The sequence below is a fragment of the Juglans microcarpa x Juglans regia genome, chromosome 1D, assembly GCF_004785595.1.
Source record: "Juglans microcarpa x Juglans regia isolate MS1-56 chromosome 1D, Jm3101_v1.0, whole genome shotgun sequence".
In the NCBI taxonomy this organism is placed as follows: domain Eukaryota; kingdom Viridiplantae; phylum Streptophyta; class Magnoliopsida; order Fagales; family Juglandaceae; genus Juglans; species Juglans microcarpa x Juglans regia.
This window is the reverse complement of record NC_054594.1, coordinates 2,768,946-2,789,044: the sequence shown is the minus strand read 5'-3', so window position 1 is coordinate 2,789,044 and position 20,099 is coordinate 2,768,946. Positions and strand designations below refer to the sequence as shown.

Here is a 20,099-nt window from a genome sequence, read left to right as displayed (position 1 = left end):
GGACTGAAGAACCCAATCACTATTTATATATATGATCATATATTTCTGCATTAAGCAAATTTAGATCGATTAAGTTGAGCAATATTTCTTCGAAGAGTACATACGCAACTCAGCATCAGATCAAAGAGATCTAGCTTTTGATATTAGCGCGCAGGGGCCACTTTTGAGGGAGAAGCATCCATATATATCATATGCGATTATGGCAGCCCAAGTTCCGCAGTGGTTAACATCTATATTGGATGCCAACTTTCACAACCCATGCAAAGAACACAAAGATAAAGAATATACTTTATTCTGCTTGGATTGTGATGGCAAAGTGTTCTGTAAAAGTTGCAAAACTCAGCCCGGCATCATGCATGCAGATCACGTAGTTCAACAGGTAATTAAATTTAAATTCCTTTTTAATTTTCTCATCAAATATATGGTTTTCTCGCTTCTTCGGTCTTTGTAATTAAATTCATTAAGGTTTTTGTACTCTTTTAGGTCTACAAAGCTTCGCATCAAGCTGTTCTTCGGATTGAAGACATTCGTTTATTATTCGAAATCTCCGAGATCCATCCTTACAGCATTAATTCTTACCCTATAGTCTTTCTTCATCCAAGAAAAAAGAACCAAATGCAAGTCATGCGCGCTAACGCTGCTCACAAGTGCGAAGTATGTAGCTACGAATTCCAGATCAAGTCATCCAAGTCTGCTTCGTGCAAGAAAAGAAATTCTTTCAGATTTTGTTCACTCGCATGCAAAGTACGTACATAAGATCATCACTTTTTAATTATTTTTCACTGATTTTTTGTTATATATTTTTAAACTGAATATTTTCCAAGAAAGATTTGCTTGCTTTTGTAATCTCACTTACGTAAATAATTATTTATTGCAGGCCAAAAGTATGATGCAGGATTTAACCAAGGTGGCAGATGGATGTGCAAGAACTCATGAGGTATTGACGATCTCACAAGTAGTGACAGCTAATGGAAGTGTACTCCAATTTTGCCCAGAAAGTAGAGACCAAGAGAATATGATAGCACCCATTAATGTTGAACCTCCTAAATCTTTTCGCAAAAGAAGTAGGAAAGGGATACCGAAAAGGGCTCCTTTATTTTAGGGTCATATCAACTTGTTATATTATTGTATTAGGGAATAGGAAAATATAGGAGAATATATTAAAAAAAAAAAATCGAATAAAACAAGCTTATATTTTTGGGAAAGGGAGACGTAGAAACTAGCTAGAAGATCTTTCTTTCTATGACTCTTGTGTTTTCCTTTTTGGATTATTATGTGACATAATTATTCAATTATGTGTGATCTTAGAATAGAGATATATATATATATATATAATATTATAAAGCTTGCATTATCGGTTTGCAAGAAAATATTTTAATCTAATTAGCATGAATTAATAGTTATTAAGGCATCACCAACGCAACTAACAGAGTCCATAACAACAGAGCACTAAGTGGAATGAATACTGCTGTGTAACAACCCTCTGCTGTGTAATATTCTAGAATTCTGCTATGTAACAGAATGGACAGATGTCATGTATTAAATGGAAAGAATATTCTGGGTTGTTACTCACTGCTTCTATAAATATAGGCCTATCGTGTATATGTCGAGATGCTGAAAACAGTGAATTAATTGAAGGTACTCTGTGTATGGCCTTTTTTACAAACAGCTGGTGTGTTGTTGTATTCTTTATGGTATCAGAGCCAGAAAGGACTAACGTCCCTTCTACAATGGCGACTGCTGCTAAATCCACTTCCTCCTCTGTAAGTTCGTCTATTGTTACTGCAGCCACACACCTTGTTAACCTCAAACTCACCATAGAAAACTATCCTCTATGGAAACCTCAAATAGTTCTGTTTCTAAAAGGTCATAAACTATATGGGCATGTTGATGGCTCTTACCCGATTCCTGAACCTCTTCTTGATAACAAACCCAACCCTGCCCATGATCAATGGCTACTTCAAGACCAACTCATTATCTCAGCCATTAATTCCTCCCTCTCCGAATCTGTCCTTACTCAAGTTCTTGACTGTACCATCTTAAAACAAGTATGGTCAACTCTCCAAAATTTGTTCTCAGCACAATCTTCTGCACATCTCATGAACATTCAATTCCAACTTGCTACACTTAAGAAGGGAGCCGAATCTATTACGGAATATTACAACAAAGCAAAACATCTCTCCTCTCAACTAGGTGCTGCAGGTCATTCCCTCTCAGATTCAGAATTTACTGTCTTCCTTCTAGCAGGGCTGGGAGCAGATTATGAGTCATTAGTCACATCCTTAACCACTCGTCCAGACCCACTCACTCCTCACCAACTCTATAGCTATCTCCTAAATCATGAGTCAAGACTCTCCCATCAAACCAACTCCCTTCTCTCGGGTACATCCTTAGCCTGTACACACGCAGAGCAGAGAAGATGACCATGGTTGGAGGTGGGAAGATGAAACCGATTCAGAGTAAGAGCTGTAATCCTGGAGGAAGGGTGACCGAGCCTAAGATGCCAAAGTTGATTTGTTGTTTTTGTGCTGAGTAGTGCTTGAGGTGGGGAAGAGGAAGCAGTAGCAATGGTGGATGAAGGAAAGACGTACAAGCCTTCTTCAACGGGACCCTGAAGCAGCGTTACCCGGGTGCGAGAATCCTTCACAACAAAATGATCACAGTAAAATTCAAAGAAAACGTTATTATCTTGACAAAATTGTCGAACAGACGGTAAATTCTTAGATATGGAAGGAACATGGAGAAGTTGAGTTAAGAGAAAATTGCCAGTAAAGGAGTGAAGTTGAGCGGAACCGATGTTTTGAATAGGCAGTGAAGAGCCATCTCTGATGCTGACCTGGTCAAAGCCTTGATAAGAGACAGAGTCAAGATTGAGATTGGTGGTGGTGATGCCTAGTAAGATTGATTGAAACGATGATAACAGAGGAGAGCAGTGTGCCCTGGTTTATGACAGACCTGACATTGAGGACGAGTATCAGACTGATTGGTGAAAACGTTGGAAGAAGGACTTGAGCCACAAGAGAAGTTGTTTCCTCGACCAAAACCACGTCCTCTCCGACCACCAGGGTAATTATTATGACGGCCATGTCCAGATGAAGAAGGGGGTCGAATGGTAGTGTTGTTGGCTGAAAGGGATGTACCCGAGAGAAGGGAGTTGGTTTGATGGGAGAGTCTTGACTCATGATTTAGGAGATAGCTATAGAGTTGGTGAGGAGTGAGTGGGTCTGGACGAGTGGTTAAGGAGGTGACTAATGACTCATAATCTGCTCCAGCCCTGCTAGAAGGAAGACAATAAATTCTGAATCTGAGAGGGAACGACCTGCAGCACCTAGTTGAGAGGAGAGATGTTTTGCTTTGTTGTAATATTCCGTAATAGATTCGGCTCCCTTCTTAAGTGTAGCAAGTTGGAATTGAGTGTTCATGAGATGTGCAGAAGATTGTGCTGAGAACAAATTTTGGAGAGTTGACCATACTTGTTTTGAGGTGGTACAGTCAAGAACTTGAGTAAGGACAGATTCGGAGAGGGAGGAATTAATGGCTGAGATAATGAGTTGCTCTTGAAGTAGCCATTGATCATGGGCAGGGTTGGGTTTGTTATCAAGAAGAGGTTCAGGAATCGGGTAAGAGCCATCAACATGCTCATACAGTTTATGACCTTTTAGAAACGGAACTATTTGAGCTTTCCATAGAGGATAGTTTTCTATGGTGAGTTTGAGGTCAACAAGGTGTGTGGCTGCAGTAACAATAGACGAACTTACAGAGGAGGAAGTGGATTTAGCGGAAGTCGCCATTGTAGAAGGGACGTTAGTCCTTTCTGGCTCTGATTACCATAAAGAATACAACAACACACCAGCTGTTTGTAAAAAGGCCATACACAGAGTACCTTCAATTAATTCACTGTTTTCAGCATCTCGACATATACACGATAGGCCTCTATTTATAGAAGCAGTGAGTAACAACCCAGAATATTCTTTCCATTTAATACATGACATCTGTCCATTCTGTTACATAGCAGAATTCTAGAATATTACACAGTAGAGGATTGTTACACAGCAGTATTCATTCCACTTAGTGCTCTGTTGTTGTGGACTCTGTTAGTTGCGTTGGTGATGCCTTAATAATAGTGGCATCCGCCAATATATATATGTTATAAATGTGTAATTCATTGCATCATGCACATATATATACATGCATGATACATCCTGGCCTGCACGCGAAGTGCCAAGAAGCCATCGAGCTGGAACTTTCATGGTAATCATGACAACGGGAAACTTTTTATTACATGTCGTCCTTTGTGGTGTCAATGGTCAGGTGTTACGTTTGTTATAGTGTGATAATGCTACGAATATTGAGAGATTGGATGTTTTCTGCATATTCCAAATGGCTTTATAATCCAACTGGGTCTGGTGAATTTTGGTTAGCCTATTTTGGAGACTTTCGTGCTGCTGTATTTATCAGAAGATTAGAAAAAGGAATGTGTTGGGTACTCAGCTGATCTGCTTGTCCACCAAATTTAATAACTAGCTAGAATTCCGAATGATTAGCCAATACAGATAAGGACTCCGCTAGACATATAATGACTCACGGCAGACCCAACTAATTTCTTCCCCTACCCTCTGAGCTCCAAAACATCAGGCCCTGCATGTCTATGCTTTCTTATTACGAAACCAGAGATTTCTAAAAGAAGTATGCATTAAATGTTGTGTTCTGAGAAGGGCATACAAGCCTGACATTGCAGTGGTCACCCAAGGCAATCATCGATTCCAAATCTGTCAAAATTCTTCCAAAAACTATGGAATTACAGTCCAAAAGATTCCCAATCTACCTTGAGGAAAATCATTTTGGAAAAGAACTTAATTGGTTTAAGTTTTAACTATTGACAGATAATAGAAGTCTCAGGTTGGGAGGGCCACGAGCCCTTGAAACAACAGACAACAAGAAAACTATCTACACTAAAAAGCAGAAGAAGAGATCTGAAAATAACTACCACGAATCAGTATAAGGCCCCAAAAGGATTACTGGGGCATCTAAAAATGGAGACTTTCAGCATAACATCATCACTCTTAATCAGCTCAAAGACACAAACATCTCCCACTTGCAGACTGTTATCCTTCACAAAGGTACGCCAACCAGCAGACAAGACAGCGTATGACAAATGTGGATAGCTATTAAACTTCACTGGCCATGATTTTTCCCCAACCTGAAGCATCACTCTCTGTCCACCTTTAATGTTGAGAAAGCTACTTAGTACAGCCTGCACAGGAGAGATATTCGATGTTACTGTCAGCATAAATCTTCCACTAATCACTGATTAAGATTCTTTTATATAAATCCCAGTTTTGAGTTGGTACCATTCACTAGACAAATGATCTATATATTGAACCTTCACATGCATCATAAGAGATATAGCTGAAGATGTGTTTTTGCTTATCATGTTTTAGCCTTTCCTCTTTCTATGTTTTATACATCACAGCACTGGTATGTATTGTTCAAGGTAACACTTTATCGCTTTACTTTCTATATCAAGTAACAAGTCTCTTGCTTGTGGTCCAATGGATGGTCTCCTAGGGAAAGTTAAAGGATATCTTTCATATAAGTGCTTCAAATGTAGCTGAGAGAATGTGCATAACCTTACAAAAGCACCATACTTCTCACAAGCTTCTGTATAAATATTTAAAGAGGGGATTCTTTTGAGTATCATGGTCGCAGATACTCTCTTTACATATCAACCATTTGAATTTGCCTTCGCCAAATTCAGATAATTAGTACTATTATGTTTATAATTGCATATAATCAATTGCTGATTTGATTTTGAGATTCTCTTGGAATTTGTTTTAAGAAGTAAAATTCTCTAGGATTTAATTATTTTGATTCAAAATTTCTTAAAAGCTTACCAATTTTAATGCGCAACGCAAATATGACGGCTGCATGTGTAAGGGTTCTCTGAGTGTATGAGTGGATGTAGGCAATTTTCTGGGTTGTAGTGCAGGATTTCAGAATGGAGAAGGTAATGTAAATGGATTCTCACTTAAAGAACTAGCAAGATAACTGTTGATAAAAAAAGCAACTGAGGAATCAGATTGCCAAAGGGTTCTTCGAGGGCCCTTAACCTCCAAATTCTAGATGTTTCTTAATAATGATTTTCCAGTCCTTGTTCAGACGTTCGTTCCACTACATATCCTTGCAGGAATAACAAACTTGACAAAGGAAATTGCAACACGTGTAAAGTAAAACAGAATTGAAAACAGAATGCAAAAATAGACTAATACGACAATACTAAGACTCAATGGACTTTGAACGGCAAGTAGCCTGCGAGATAGCCCTTCACTACGTTCCCCATCTTCATACGACGTCGTGCTGGTCATCCCCTGAAACGGTGAGCTTCATCCTTCCTTCTTAAACGCTGTGTTGCGAGTTCCCCTTAAAATCCCTAACTCTTCACTTCAGTTCCATCTACTTCCTTCGATACTTGCATCTCTCTGTGTCCCCCATCGCCGCTCCTTACCCCATCTCCTTGTGAGACCCTAACAGCATGACAACCAAGAAATAAGGATTTTCAGATTTAGAGCCACTTGCTTTCTGAAGAGCACTAGATTTTTCATTGACCGTTTGAGTCCTTCTAGGAACCTTAGATTCTGGGCATCGACTGGTGGCAGAAACGACTTCTACACCTTTTATCGACAAGCAAATGATAATGAGATAGCGGTAAAAACTTTAGCCAAAAGAAACAAACAACATAAACAGAAACATAAAAAGTTTCACACCTTCACAATCTTGCTTGGTAGAATGCAAATTTGATTGTCCTTAAAACTTGTCAAGCTTTGCCTCTTTGCATTGATTTTGTGTACAATGAGGGACCAACCTTGACAGAGTATTCCCAGTCTTAGCACTTGGATTCATCCTCGTCATCTTGTGGGGCCGAGGACATGATAGCGGTGATTTCTCCCTCATTTTTGGGTATGCTGGAAAGTCATCCAAGATTTTGACAGAACTATCACTCTCAGATTCTTCCATTCGGAAAACAGGGAAAAACAAAGAATATATATGAAGCTTGGCAGACAAAATTGGTTAATAATTTATTTAAAAAAGAAAGAGCAGCTTCCTCACTTGGCAATTTTGGGCAATGTTCTTCAGTGGCACAGAAAATCACCACTTGGAAAGAAATTTTAATGCCCTTAATAAGTTCAAATGAACAAACGTCACCTACATCCAGATTATTGTCTTGTAAAAATTCCTTCCAACCAGCTCCAAATTGGCATGCAGCACGCCTGTTGAACTTGTACCTAACAGACCATCTTCTCCCATCTGAAAGCCAAAGGATGATATCATCCAATTTCTTATTTAAATGTCTCTTTGCAAAGCCTGATGGTATACTCTGAAGAAAGCGGGAAAAAAAAAAAAACGAAAAAGGTAGAAAACTTTCCAGGTTTAGTCAAGATAGAACTGAAAATATATACAATGCTGCTCTGAAAGAAAGCATCTCTGCACAAATTTTGTTTTCTCTTCTACAGTATATCATCTGCAATTTGAACTTCTTACAAATCGTGATGATCAAGTAGGCTTTAAATTAAAAGCTTACCACGCATCCAAAACGAACATATGAGGCATGCATGACAACATCGAAATGAGGATTTTCAGGTTTAACGCCTCTTGCTTTCTGAAGATCTTTGGCTTTTTCATCAGCAGTCATTTTTGGAATCCTTCTAAGAACCTCAGATTTTGGGGATTTCTTGGTGGTACCTTCAACACCTTTTGTTTACAATCAAATAATAATGAGACAATATTAGAAACTTTGACCCAAAGAAATAATATAAACAGAATCCTAAAGATTCCACACCTTCAAATTCCTGCATGGTGGAATGAAATTTCGCTTGCCCTTTTGATTTCTTGAGGTTTGCCTCTTTCGATTTATTTTTAGTAGAGTGAGGAACCAACCTTGAAAGATTGGCAGTACTCCCAATCTGAGCACTTGAATTTGTCCTCATCGTCTTGTGAGGATGAGGACATGACAATGGTGATTTCTCCCTTGCTTTTGGGTATGCTGGAAAGACATCCAAGATTTCGATAGAACTATCACTCTCCATTTCTTCCATTCGGAAAACAGGGAAAAACAAAGAATATATATGAAGCTCGGCAGACAAAATTGGTTAATAATTTATTTAAAAAAGAAAGAGCAGCTTCCTCACTTGGCAATTTTGGGCAATGTTCTTCAGTGGCACGGAAAATCACCACTTGGAAAGAAATTTTAATGCCCTTAATAAGTTCAAATGAACAAACGTCACCTACGTCCAGATTATTGTCTTGTACAAATTCCTTCCAACCACCTCCAAATTGGCATGCAGCACGCCTGTTGAACTTGTACCTAACAGACCATCTTCTCCCATCTGAAACCAAAGGATGATATCATCCAATTTCTTATTTAAATGTCTCTTTGCAAAGCCTGATGGTATACTCTGAAGAAACCGGGGAAAAAAAAAAACAAAAAAGGTAGAAAACTTTCCAGGTTTAGTCAAGATAGAACTGAAAATAAATACAATGCTGTTCTGAAAGACAGCATCTCTGCACAAATTTTGTTTTCTCTTCTATAGTATATCATCTGCAATTTGAACTTCTTACAAATCGTGATGATCCAGTAGGCTTTAAATTAAAAGCTTACCACGCACCCAAAACGAACATATGAGGCTTGCATGACAACATTGAAATGAGGATTTTCAGGTTTAACGCCTCTTGCTTTCTGAAGATCTTTGGCTTTTTCATCAGCAGTCATTTTTGGAATCCTTCTAAGAACCTCAGATTTTGGGGATTTCTTGGTGGTACCTTCAACACCTTTTGTTTACAATCAAATAATAATGAGACAATATTAGAAACTTTGACCCAAAGAAATAGTATAAACAGAAACCTAAAGATTCCACACCTTCAAATTCCTGCATGGTGGAATGAAATTTCGCTTGCCCTTTTGATTTCTTGAGGTTTGCCTCTTTAGATTTATTTTTTGTAGAGTGAGGAACCAACCTTGAAAGATTGGCAGTACTCCCAATCTGAGCACTTGAATTTGTCCTCATCATCTTGTGAGGACGAGGACATGACAATGGTGATTTCTCCCTTGCTTTTGGGTATGCTGGACAGTCATCCAATATTTCAACAGAACTGTCACTCTCCATTTCTTCCATCCTAGAAACTGGAAGCTTTTCATGAATTTTCAGGTCCTCACCAGGGGAGTTATTAAATGGATAATCTATTTCTGTTGCACTCTCATCAAACACAAGAACATAAAAGTGAGACTTTCCTTCATATCTGAAAACCAGAAAGTGCCCCAGCTTTAGAGAACTATACTCCATGAATTCGCGCCAGCCCTTCTTTAACCAAACCTCACCATCACATTTCGCCAACTCTAGTTTCCATTCTGCGCCATTTGGAAGCTTTGATTGTTTCCATTCTGCGCCATTTGGAAGCTTAATCAATGCTAGGTTTGACAGGCTTTCTCCATATCTCCTTATAAACCTTGTTGGAATCCTCTGTAAAGAATCTACAGTTAAGTTTACATAAAAATCAGAAATTTTAGTAAAGTGAAAAAACACACATACATACACACTGTTCTTATTGTTCAAATAAGACCCTTAAAATATTCTCCTAAGAGGCCTACAAAAACACGGAAACCTCGAGGAAGGGTCTTCCTGATTAAAAATTGCTTCTGGTCGAAATAAATTTAGTCAGAAGTATAGATACTGAAGTCCTCTTAAAAGTCCCCAACCAAATTGAGGGTTTTTCTGTTCCGGTGGTCCAAAGACTCCAAACTAAAGATATCAGTCTAAGTTTAATCATTTGCTGCTAGGAAAGCGTTTACCTTTGACATGACCTAGAAAGACCGTGCAATGCAATGCACAGAACAGCCCTGCCCATTCAAGATAACTGCATAAAGTACTTCGTTCTCAGTTGAAAAATCTGAGGCTTCCTTCTTTTGCCCATTTTGGTTTTTCTGATATGGGTCTTTGATAATGCCAGTATCATGCTTTAAGGAATCAAATAAGACCGGAAGTTTTAAAACGAGCAAAAATAAAGTCCCGGAAAAACCAATTTTACTTAAAAGCAAACTATCATTCAGTAGGATTCAAACAAATTGTTTGTTATCTGATTAGTTTTGCAAAAGGGAGAAAAAAGAGTGGTGTTAAATTCTCAAATAAGAGAGAGATGAATGAATATGCTTACCAGCTTCCCATCTCGCAGAGAGTCAGGGAGAATTATCTTGAAGAAATGTGGAGATTTCACTGGACTGTGCTCTTCTCTCCGGCCTTGGGAAGTCATGGTTGAACTTCCAACAGCTGAAACAGTAGCTTTTGCGCTAGCGCCTGCACTTTTGAGTGGTTGTGTTCCATGAACATACACCCTGTCACTGTAATGGTGTGAAAAAAGAGTTGTCAATACAATTCCAAACTAGACTTGAATTTACCCAAGTTAACATCTTTAAGATCATAACGCCTTATTTCAATAAAAAAAAAAAAAGAACAGATTTTTAATGAATCTACGAATACAAAGCCTCGAACCTCTCAACTATAAGAGAACAGTAAGCTTATGGAAACGCTAGAAAGTGTGCGCGTGTGTGTTTTTACTGTTTGGAGAGATCGCCATTGTTGTTTTGGGCTCTTTCTTTTGTACGTATGTATTTTCTACTTGATCTGAACGTTGAAATCTAATGGCTCAGAATGGATTTAAAGGCAAAAAAGTTGCAGCAGTATGTTTATTTTGTAATGTGGATCACAACAAGTTTATGCACGTCCCATGGATTTGGTGTGAGGATTCATAACAATGACAACATAACAAGCGTTGTTGCTGTTTATGGATGCACCATTTATGGTTCACTGTAATATCATCTCTTTTAAAAAAATATTTCTATTTTCATGTAAGTTTTAGATTATTTTATATTTTTAAAGAGATTATGCGGCTTTCAAACATTAAGATATTTTATTTTATATTTTTACTTTAGTCAATGATGGGCTGGACGTGTTGGACTGAGTCAAAGCAAAAACGAGCACTTGAAGTGAGTGGAAGAAATAGCGTGTCAAAACGGGGGTTTTTGCACAGAATCGTCCGGATTGATCTAAGAAGCTGATTGGTGGTGACATACAACAAACATGCATTTAATTGAAAGAAATATTGTAAGACATACTTTATGTATTTTGCCACTTGAAATGCTCAACTTCAAACAAGAACTTAAAGACATTTTTTTTTTTACAAACAGCATTAAACATAAATTAAGTATCCTAAAACGAGAATTACACCTCATAAAACAACAAATTCACTAATTTTCTAAATTAAACATGACAACTTGACTGAGGCATCTCAAAATGGGGATTTTCCAGCATACAAAAAGACAAAAACATTTACTTAACTTGTGGTTGTAACTCAAGAATTTCACTACCCACGATTTATCCCCAACCTGCTCAAGCATCACTACTCTTGAAAACTCTTTCTGCTACAGCCTGCACAAAAAACAGATGTTCAAAAGTACCATCAGCATAAATCCCCACTCAATTAATGATAAAAACACTCTCTTGTGCACTCTAAGATGAAAGACTGAGTAAAACACAACACAGAACACTGTCTTTCACAGATCATAGTATTCAAAATCGGCTTAATTTGCTAGATATACTTGAGTATTTGCTGTTTACTGATGCTGGTACACTCAGATCTCTTACCAAGAGATTGATGGCTATTTGTAACTCCAATTGTCTTCATCAACTCAAATACACAAACATCACCTTCTTCCAATTTATTATCCCGGGCAAATGCTCTCCAACCGATAGAAAGTTCAGTATTTCTATGACTGCCAAAATCTCTAGAAATGTATTGGACAGGCCAAGTTTTCCCACCTGAAACCACGAGGATGACATTGCCAGGCTTCTGATCACTCAAATATTTCTCAGCAAACTTGCATGGTATATGCTGAAGGGTTGATCAGTAAACGAAAAAACAATTAGGAAAGAAACATCTTCAACTAATTGAAATCTATTCAATATGTAATTAATACATGTTAACTATGCAAATTGAAGTTGACAAAGGTTGCGATGCTCCGACATGCTTTGAACGGAAAGCTTACCAAGTTGCTTCTGCCGTAGGCGTATAGTGTGCCCATGGAGACCATAAAAAATGGATTTTGAGAATTGAAAGCAATAGCTCTCTCAAGAGCCCTAGCTTTTTCAGTAGCTGTCCGGTTTTTACTCCTAAAAATATGAGATTGAAAGCACATGATGGGAGATTTAGGCATGCTTCCACCTTCTCCTTTAGAAGAAAAATAAAGTCCCCCTGTCCCAGATCAACATACAGGAAAAAACTTAAATCAGCAGATATCAACTTGATAGTTTGACCTGCCTACAGAACATATGCAAAACATAATGAAGATCTTTTGCCTTCAAATGAACCTTGCGTGAAAGTTGGTGAAAACATGTTTCCCTTTATATCTGATGTTCTCCATATATAATCGTGCTCTAAACAAGTTCTTACCTGGCGATAGAGGGCATTGTTCTTCATTTGCACGGAAAATTACAACTTTGAAAGAAACTTTAATGCCCTTAATCAGTTCAAACGCACAAACGTCACCTACTTTCAGATTATTGTCCAGTGAGAATTGCTTCCAACATAAAATTTTGCCTGCACTGTACTTAACAAACCAGTTTCTGCAATCTGAAACCCGAAGGACCACATCACCAAGCGTCTTATTCAAATATGTCTTTGCAAATTTTGATGGTATATTCTGAGAGTAAGAAGAAGGAAACTTAGAAAGATTAATAAAATCCTCGTAATTTAGTACAGAACTGAAAAGATTTGCGGTGTTGTTCAGAAACGAAGCATCTCTACACAAATTGGTTCTATCTTTTAATAGTAAATCATCTGCAAATTGAAGGTGCTAGTACTTGTGATGATGAAGTGGGTTTCAAATTTAAAGCTTACCAAACACCATCCAAATTGCACATATGATGGTTGCATGACAACCATAAAATATGGGTTTTCGCGTTTGAATCCACTTGCTTTCTTAAGAGCTCTAGCTTTTTCAATCAAAGTCAATGGTCGAGTCCTTGTAAGAACCTCAGATTTTGGACATCCAACTTCGTTGGTAGAAATGCCTTCAACACCTTTTGTAGACAATCAAATGATAAGGTGACATAATTAAAAACTTTAACCCGAAGATCAGAGAAATCAAATTAACTGTAATATTATATAAGATTCCAGACCTTCAAACTCTTGCTTGGTCGGATGCAGATTTCCTTGTGCTTTTAGCTTCTTAGGCTTTACCTCTTTAGATTGAGTGCGGTTTGGTGTAGAATGAGGAACCCATTTAGGTAGATTGGAGATTTTCTCAGTTTTAGCACTTGGATTCGTTCTCTTCATCTTTTGAGGCCTTGGATCGCATAGCAACTTCTCCCTTCTTTTGTATGTTCTAAAGCTATCTAATATCTCCACAGAACTATCATTTTCAGTTTCTTCCTTTGGTGAAACTTGGAGTTTTTCACCAAAATTTTTCCCCTTAACTTGGGAGCTGTGGGTGGGATAATCTATTTCTGTTGCGCTCATATCAAATATGAGCACATGAAAGCAAGAATTTCCTTCATATCTGAAAACTAGAAAGTGCCCCGGCTTCACAGAGTAATACTCCAAGAACTCTTGCCAACCCTTCTGTAACCAGATTTCACCATCACATCTCGTCAATTCTAATTTCCATTCTGCACCATTTGGAAGATTAAGAAATGCTAGGTTTGACAACCCTTCTCCATGTTTCCTTACAAACCTTCTCGGAATCATCTGTAAAGAATCTATGGTTAAGTTTACATTAAAAAAAAAAAAAAAATGCAGCAGAATACATCAAACACGTACACAATTCTTGTCATGCATTTGAAACCCTTGAATTTGGGTTGACACTTGAGACTTTCTTACTTTTACTGTCACTTGATAGAAAACACTTTGTTTCTTTAGAGGCCAACAAACTGAACTACTCTAAAGTTACAAACTGAACTGAAGCAAATAAAAGGATTTTCCTTGTTTATTTTGTAGTACACAGGAAATAGTTTAGAGTAAGTTCAGCCAGTACTAGTTGTTATGACAGTTTATAAACTTTCGAAGTTTAAGAACCTAATGGCTTTAGACTCGCTCTGCTCTCTGTGTGTTCACCATCTTACAGCAAAACCAAAAGAAAGAGTTCTTTATTTGATTATTTTTCACAAAACAGCAGTGTCAAATTCTTGAATCAGATGAATAGAAATGAATATGCTTACAAGCTTCCCATGTCGTAGAGAATCAGCAAGAATTATCTTGAAAAAATGTGGAGCTTTCACCTCAACTCCCGGACTGTGATCGTCTCTCTGGCCTTGAGAAGCCATAGTTAAACCTGAAGTTTTCCCAAGTAAGGATCAGAGTAAGTGTGAAAACAGCTTCTATTAACAGTGCCAACATGCTGGGTGGTTGTCCTCAATAATACATAGATTTATTGTTATCTCGTTGGTACAGACGTGAATTCTGACACAAATCAGTTCACAAATATTACTTTCTAGCTTCTTTACTTGGTAAAGGTATTTGTTTTAACTTGCTTCAGATGGGGAATAAATAGGAGGGTCAGAGTTCATCGAAGGCTGATGAAGAGCTATTAATCCAATTGCAGAGAGAAAGTCAGCTTTTGCCTGGCATCTTGTAAGATATACATGAAGGGTTGAAAAACATTTCCTTACTGTTTACGTTTTCTGTTATGAATTCAGGCATTCATTTCTCACCAGATTCTCTCATGTAACACCTGAATGCAGAAAGTCCCCCATTATCTGAGTTTCCCGTTTCAAAAAAGACGTATGCTCCATGTGAACAATGCATGGGGTTTTACGCCTTCCAATAGTCTAGGACAGTAGGACTCTAGAGAAAGGATTAGACCGTTGAAGTTCAGGGAAAATAGATGACAGATTGGAGGAGTCGAGAGTGAGGATTAGAATCCAGTTTTCGGGTTGTTCAAGATCAAATTGACATTTTTCTGATATCAGGGATTGAGTTTTCATTATGAGAATGACTTGCCAAGTTTCCCAACAAAATAAAACATAAAGTGTACTTTGAATGAAGCCAAAAATGATAGAAATTGACATAAAATAGAAAATGAGAAAATGGGAAAAGGAGGAGCGAAAGAGAGAAGATTTTGAGGGGCGCTACATCTTTACTATTGTGATTAAATACAAAACATAAATTCATATTTACATAAAATAGAGAATGAGAAAATGTAAAAGAGGAGGAGAGAAGAGAACGACGGAGAAAGACTTCGAAGACTACATCTTTACTATTGTGATTAAATAAAAAACATCTTTACTTAGAGTTGCTGTTAAAAACATGCTTAGATCAATAATCTTTATCTCGCTATTCTTGCTCTCTCCCTTTTCTCTTTACACAGCCGCCCTCTAAAAAAACTTAAATCAGAAGAGGGGGGTTGGAGCTGTGGCTCCACCCTCCCTCCTCCCTTCCTCCCTCATCCCTCCTCCCTCTTCTCTCTAGTTTTTATTTTATTTTTCTGGTTTTGTTTGTTTTCTCGTTCATAGTAGGACAAAATGTAGATCTGTTGTCCTCCGAAGCCAGGCGACTACCACACGCCTCACCGCAGGATTGGTAGGACCCCATGCTTTGTGGCCCATAGCCAAGCCACTAGCTATACCAGCCAGGCCAGCAATGTCAACCATACCCATAGCCCATGCCATGGGCCAGCCTAGCCCACCCATGGACTCATGCATGCCATGGCTCAACTTGGCTTATGCCAACTATGTTATTGCTATTGTTTATTTTATTTAATTATTTATTTTTCAAGGGACCTATTGAGGATTTTCAAGTTGTAATCCTTATAAATAGAACCCTTAGTATTTCCATTTACATCTTTTGGCAAATTCCCTATAGGAGGCTTATTTTGTTTAGGAGATCAACAATCAGTACTAGGCACTTGGGATTTTTGGGTGCAATTCGTGAATCCCAAATAGAGGATCACACCTTGCAATTCGTGAATAGGTGTGGTTCATTTATCTTGTTCTTGCAACTTGGTGCAATTCGTGAATCCAAGTTATGTTATCCTTGTTTTTATCAAGTTATCAATTCATGAGGTTTATTTCAACTATTGTGCAATCCGTGAATCATTAGTTGATTTGTTATCTTTTGTTCATTCAAGTTCTTAAGTATTTCACTTTGTTCTTGAGTGTTCATCATTTTGTTCTTGGTGTTCATTCTTCAATTGCTTTTCCAATCTTTCCATACCCTTATTCTCGACCATTAAAGTATTTGCCACTTTCCATAAATTGTTCCCATCATCCAAGTCGCCTTAGCCGTATTTCCCACTTACCATACACGGCCACAACCCTATCCATCCATCCATTTTTATCTTCCCACATACACCACTCAACCAACCCTAATATTGTCCTACTTTCCATAAGTGAACCCTTACCATAATTACCCTTCATCCATCACATACTTTGACCTAGCTGAATCCCTAATTACTTTCCATCTTTTCATACAAACAATTACCATATTCGGCCACATCATAAATCCTTCCCTCCATAAAACCCTAGCCGTCCACCTCAAGTCCCTATAAGGTAATTGTTTCCTTTTAGAAGTTTTGACTTCCTTCCATTTCAAATCCCTTAATTTAAGGAATTGATAATCACATTCAATTCCTTAAATCACTTTTTGTACAATCTCTCTAGTCAACAATTGACTTGCCATCTTAGTTCAAATTTTCCTATTCCCTCAAAGATTCCCTCCATCTTACAAACTTTCAATATTCATTTATAAACCAACCAAATCTAGTCAATCTTCCAAAGACCAAGTCAACCCCAATCCGTCCACCTTAGCCAATACCAAATCCAACACTTACCTAAAGAGATTCCTACCACTTAGGAATATTTCCTTAATTTTATCCTAGTCAATCCCTAAACTCTAGGAACAACCTTAGACTCCTTCAAACACCATCCATCTTCATCCACTTATCTTATCCAAATCCTATTTTCCTCATCTTATCTTTAATCAATCCCTAAAGTCAAGGAGCAACCCTAGACTCATTCAACCACCAAACCCTAGCCTCACTCTTCCACCTCATTCCCAAACCCTAGCATCATCCTAAACTCCAACCCTAAGCCAACTCTTCCAAATCTCGAAATCCACCCTAGCCACCTCACAAAACCCTAGGTACACTTCACCATACCAACCCTAATCACCATCCAAGTGGCCCAAATATCAAGGGCACCCTTCAAGCCACCCACATTGCATCAAACACTCATAATCAACACCTAGCCTACCCGAGTTCATCATCATCTCTATCATTTCATCACTCAAACACCATTCCTTTGTTGAAGGCCAAGCAAGTTGGCGAGGTCACTTGGTCATCATCCTCACCAAGACAAGCTCCTGGTCCTTAGAGTTAGGGACAAGACCGAGGTCCCTAACAAGGATTCCCAAGGCATCAATCCTTCAGATGGATGAGAAATCTCGTCGAACGGAGTGGCGCGTGAGCCACACGCACAGCCCAAAGTGCGCATGCAACATCCACATGCCACCACAATGGGAGCTCTACTGCCGCCACGCGCGGCTTTTCTGGGACCAAGGCCATCAGTTTCTTCAGACCTGATGTTTTGCCGTACTGCCAGGGAGGCCACAATCTCGGTGTTGACATTTTTTATTTCCTCGAAGGTTGAAAATGCGGATCTACAGCTTTCCAAACTGTAATTCACTATTTTCTCATGTATCTTTTATGTTTTCTGTTATTTCATTTGGTTAAGGTAAAAAAAAAAAAAACAGTCTTACACAGAGTGTGGGGTTGGTTAATTCTGTCTTAGGACAGACTGTGGGGTTTGTTAAATCTATCTTAAGACAGAGTGATGTCTCTCAGACAGTAATTTGTTTGTAGAGAGTTACAGTAATGGAATAAACCATGTCAGTCACAAAAAAATATGTGTATTGGGGAGCCTTAAAAGCAGTAGTTAACTTGAATTCTATATATCTTAGGTCAAAGTTGTAATATCTCATTCTGAATTAATGAAATTTGTTCTACCTCAAAAAAAAAGATAAAAAGACTTCTTCTAACAAATAAGATATTAATCAATAGCTATCTTAATATGATATCTACATAGATTTCTATTTTCATTGTACGACATATATATAGTTATAAAAAGATGACTGCACTATGTTTTGTGAGGTATCACTTTCATTCATCTTTAGATTCCTACAATCTCCATCAAAAAAGTTTAAAAAAAGTCAAAAGTCGATCATTATTTTCCAATCAAAAGTGCATTATCCATATTTCTTTTTTTTTTTTCAATGCAGATTGTTCTTCTCTATTTATTTTCTTCTAGACGCATAATGGTACTGTGATTTTCTCAAGTAATGATCCCTTACTCTTCTTATTTATTTGTCCATTGTTATTTTGTTTATTGTTTATTTGGATAGTGAGATGAGATGAGATGAGATGGTTTAGATGAATTGAATAAAATATTATTAGAATATTATTTTTTAATATTATTACTATTTTGAGATTTGAAAAAAGTTAAATTATTTATTATATTTTATTTGAAAATTTAGAAAAGTTGTAGTTATAAAATGAGATGAGATGAGATGAGATGAAACCATCTCTATATCCAAATAGGGTCTTAATCCACTCCATAGATTTAAATCAAGGTTTTCTTATATATTTACACATATCCTTTGTTCCAAGAAAAAAAAATATTAACGTCGTGTTTCGCATACTTTTAGGCCAAGTTTTGATAACTCAGGTCTTAAAAAATGAGCCCTGCACAAGGTAGAATATACTGCGGCTCAAAAAGGGCGGCCTTGTGGCTGGGGAACTTCTGATACCAAAGTTAGTAAATATTTTTGGAGTGTAGTAAATAAGTAAGAGAGTTTAGGGATCAGAGAGAGTATCCTCTTACCTGGGATCAACTATTTATACTATAGGTCTAAAAAATAGATCATGCATGCTTTCATGAAGTCTAGGTTCCCTGTACTATTCCTTTTGTCTGAATCTTTAAATGCGGCATGGCTTTGCGATGGCCTCATTATTGTGGCACGGCTCTGCGACAGCGTCATTAATGTGACGTGTTGTCCGGGTGGCGGAGCCATTAATGCAGCGTGATTCTCCAACCTTCTGCTCTTAGTCTGCATTTCTCCTAGTCCATTCATGCCTTTTCTGTCACTAGATCAACGGTTCTCTGTATGTCACGCCTGCCATGTAGGCGGACACTCGGTGACTGGACCATCCGAGGGGGCCTCAAATCGATGAGTCTCATCCCCTGCAGCACTCTCCTTCCTACAGGTCATGTGCAGAAAATTCTCCTAGTGGGTTGGGTTTGTGACTTTTTGTCCTGGGCTGGGCTTGATAGGGTCTTTTGGGCCTTGAGGGGAAAATTCCCTTATTGTTACCCCACTAATTCTCACCGAACGAGTACGGTGGGAATTTATCATGATTCGATCCCGCCTTCCTACCATGGTTGGGCACTCCATTTAGGTTTTCTAAGGTCTGGGAAGCCTCTGCGGGTTGGCACTTCTGACGGCGTTCTTATCTTCCATGATAGGCTCACATTTTCGTTACATCTTTTTAAACTAATTAACGAAAGGGTGTCAGGCGGCTTTTCGTGCTGGCATCGCTTCGTAAACCACATTCCATGAAACCGAAAGGGCAAGTATCCTTGTTGCCATGGTGTATAAGAGTCTAATCGTCACCTCCTTTTATAAAACGCGAGAGTGCGACCTGACTTCTGCCCACTACATTGTGATTGTCCCACCATTTTTGTTTTCTTGATTTTTGTTTTCTTCTTCCATTCTTCTCCATTACTTCGTGTTCTGGCAGTGATGGCTTCTGAAAAATCTGTTCAACCCAATGTTTTCGGTGGGGGTTCTACGCTTACCAATGCTGGGCCAATATTTTTGGGTAGCAGATGGTGCTCGACTACTGACAAACCAATGCTAGCCTCTTTAGGTCTCACCAATCAAGTACTAGAGTCTGTTTCCTTTGAAGTTTCTAGCCCTGACGAGGGCGCCATTGATGCAAAGGGTAATTCCAATAAGTTAGCCCTATATCCTTCCATGTTTTCATGTGGCTTGAGATTGCA

At 38.2% G+C, this 20,099-nt stretch overlaps 3 protein-coding genes across 9 annotated transcripts; all 3 read right to left on the bottom strand.

Moving 5' to 3' along the window:
- Positions 1-4,993: 4,993 nt before the first annotated feature.
- Positions 4,994-8,084, bottom strand: LOC121236072 (B3 domain-containing protein REM16-like). Its single transcript, XM_041132567.1, has 6 exons — positions 7,838-8,084; positions 7,580-7,749; positions 7,108-7,375; positions 6,863-7,007; positions 6,541-6,712; positions 4,994-5,254 (listed from the first exon to the last, which is right to left on the bottom strand). Exons 1-6 carry the CDS (start codon positions 8,082-8,084, stop codon positions 4,994-4,996), a joined length of 1,263 nt encoding a protein of 420 aa, XP_040988501.1.
- On the bottom strand, positions 6,537-11,208 carry LOC121261899 (B3 domain-containing protein At1g49475-like). Of its 6 annotated transcripts, none has more exons than XM_041164468.1 (11): positions 10,542-11,208; positions 10,207-10,390; positions 9,446-9,515; positions 8,915-9,412; positions 8,657-8,826; positions 8,187-8,453; positions 7,838-8,041; positions 7,580-7,749; positions 7,108-7,375; positions 6,765-7,007; positions 6,537-6,671 (listed from the first exon to the last, which is right to left on the bottom strand). In XM_041164468.1, the coding sequence occupies exons 2-6, from the start codon at positions 10,300-10,302 to the stop codon at positions 8,283-8,285; spliced, it is 1,005 nt and encodes a 334-aa protein (XP_041020402.1). In that variant the 5' UTR covers positions 10,303-10,390; positions 10,542-11,208; the 3' UTR covers positions 6,537-6,671; positions 6,765-7,007; positions 7,108-7,375; positions 7,580-7,749; positions 7,838-8,041; positions 8,187-8,282. The 6 variants fall into 6 exon arrangements, with proteins under 6 accessions (XP_041020402.1, XP_041020278.1, XP_041020357.1 ...); XM_041164344.1 differs by having other exon boundaries at positions 7,838-8,086; positions 10,542-11,206; XM_041164423.1 differs by having other exon boundaries at positions 6,765-6,962; positions 7,838-8,086; positions 10,542-11,206.
- Positions 11,209-11,358: 150 nt separating this feature from the next.
- Positions 11,359-14,413, bottom strand: LOC121248786 (B3 domain-containing transcription factor VRN1-like). Of its 2 annotated transcripts, XM_041147366.1 has the most exons (7): positions 14,265-14,413; positions 13,227-13,794; positions 12,946-13,127; positions 12,499-12,748; positions 12,095-12,300; positions 11,694-11,940; positions 11,359-11,477 (listed from the first exon to the last, which is right to left on the bottom strand). In XM_041147366.1, exons 1-7 carry the CDS (start codon positions 14,367-14,369, stop codon positions 11,449-11,451), a joined length of 1,587 nt encoding a protein of 528 aa, XP_041003300.1. In that variant the 5' UTR covers positions 14,370-14,413; the 3' UTR covers positions 11,359-11,448. The 2 variants fall into 2 exon arrangements, with proteins under 2 accessions (XP_041003300.1, XP_041003291.1); XM_041147357.1 differs by lacking the exon at positions 11,359-11,477 and having other exon boundaries at positions 11,527-11,940.
- Between the last annotated feature and the right edge of the window lie 5,686 nt (positions 14,414-20,099).

What these genes read in the sequence shown, in the direction of transcription:
- LOC121261899 (XM_041164468.1), bottom strand. Translation starts at nt 10,302, where the DNA reads ATGACTTCCCAAGGCCGGAGAGAAGAGCACAGTCCAGTGAAATCTCCA. An exon ending in CTCTGCGAGATGGGAAGCTG is followed by an intron (nt 9,516 to 10,206) that starts GTAAGCATATTC and finishes GATTCTTTACAG; the next exon opens with AGGATTCCAACAAGGTTTAT. An exon ending in ATGTTCGTTTTGGGTGCGTG is followed by an intron (nt 8,454 to 8,656) that starts GTAAGCTTTTAA and finishes CGGTTTCTTCAG; the next exon opens with AGTATACCATCAGGCTTTGC.
- LOC121236072 (XM_041132567.1), bottom strand. Translation starts at nt 8,084, where the DNA reads ATGGAGAGTGATAGTTCTATCGAAATCTTGGATGTCTTTCCAGCATAC. An exon ending in CACCATGCAGGAATTTGAAG is followed by an intron (nt 7,750 to 7,837) that starts GTGTGGAATCTT and finishes TGTAAACAAAAG; the next exon opens with GTGTTGAAGGTACCACCAAG. An exon ending in ACATTGCCCAAAATTGCCAA is followed by an intron (nt 7,008 to 7,107) that starts GTGAGGAAGCTG and finishes TCCGAATGGAAG; the next exon opens with AATCTGAGAGTGATAGTTCT.
- LOC121248786 (XM_041147357.1), bottom strand. Translation starts at nt 14,369, where the DNA reads ATGGCTTCTCAAGGCCAGAGAGACGATCACAGTCCGGGAGTTGAGGTG. An exon ending in GACCAAGCAAGAGTTTGAAG is followed by an intron (nt 13,128 to 13,226) that starts GTCTGGAATCTT and finishes TGTCTACAAAAG; the next exon opens with GTGTTGAAGGCATTTCTACC. An exon ending in CCTACGGCAGAAGCAACTTG is followed by an intron (nt 11,941 to 12,094) that starts GTAAGCTTTCCG and finishes TCAACCCTTCAG; the next exon opens with CATATACCATGCAAGTTTGC.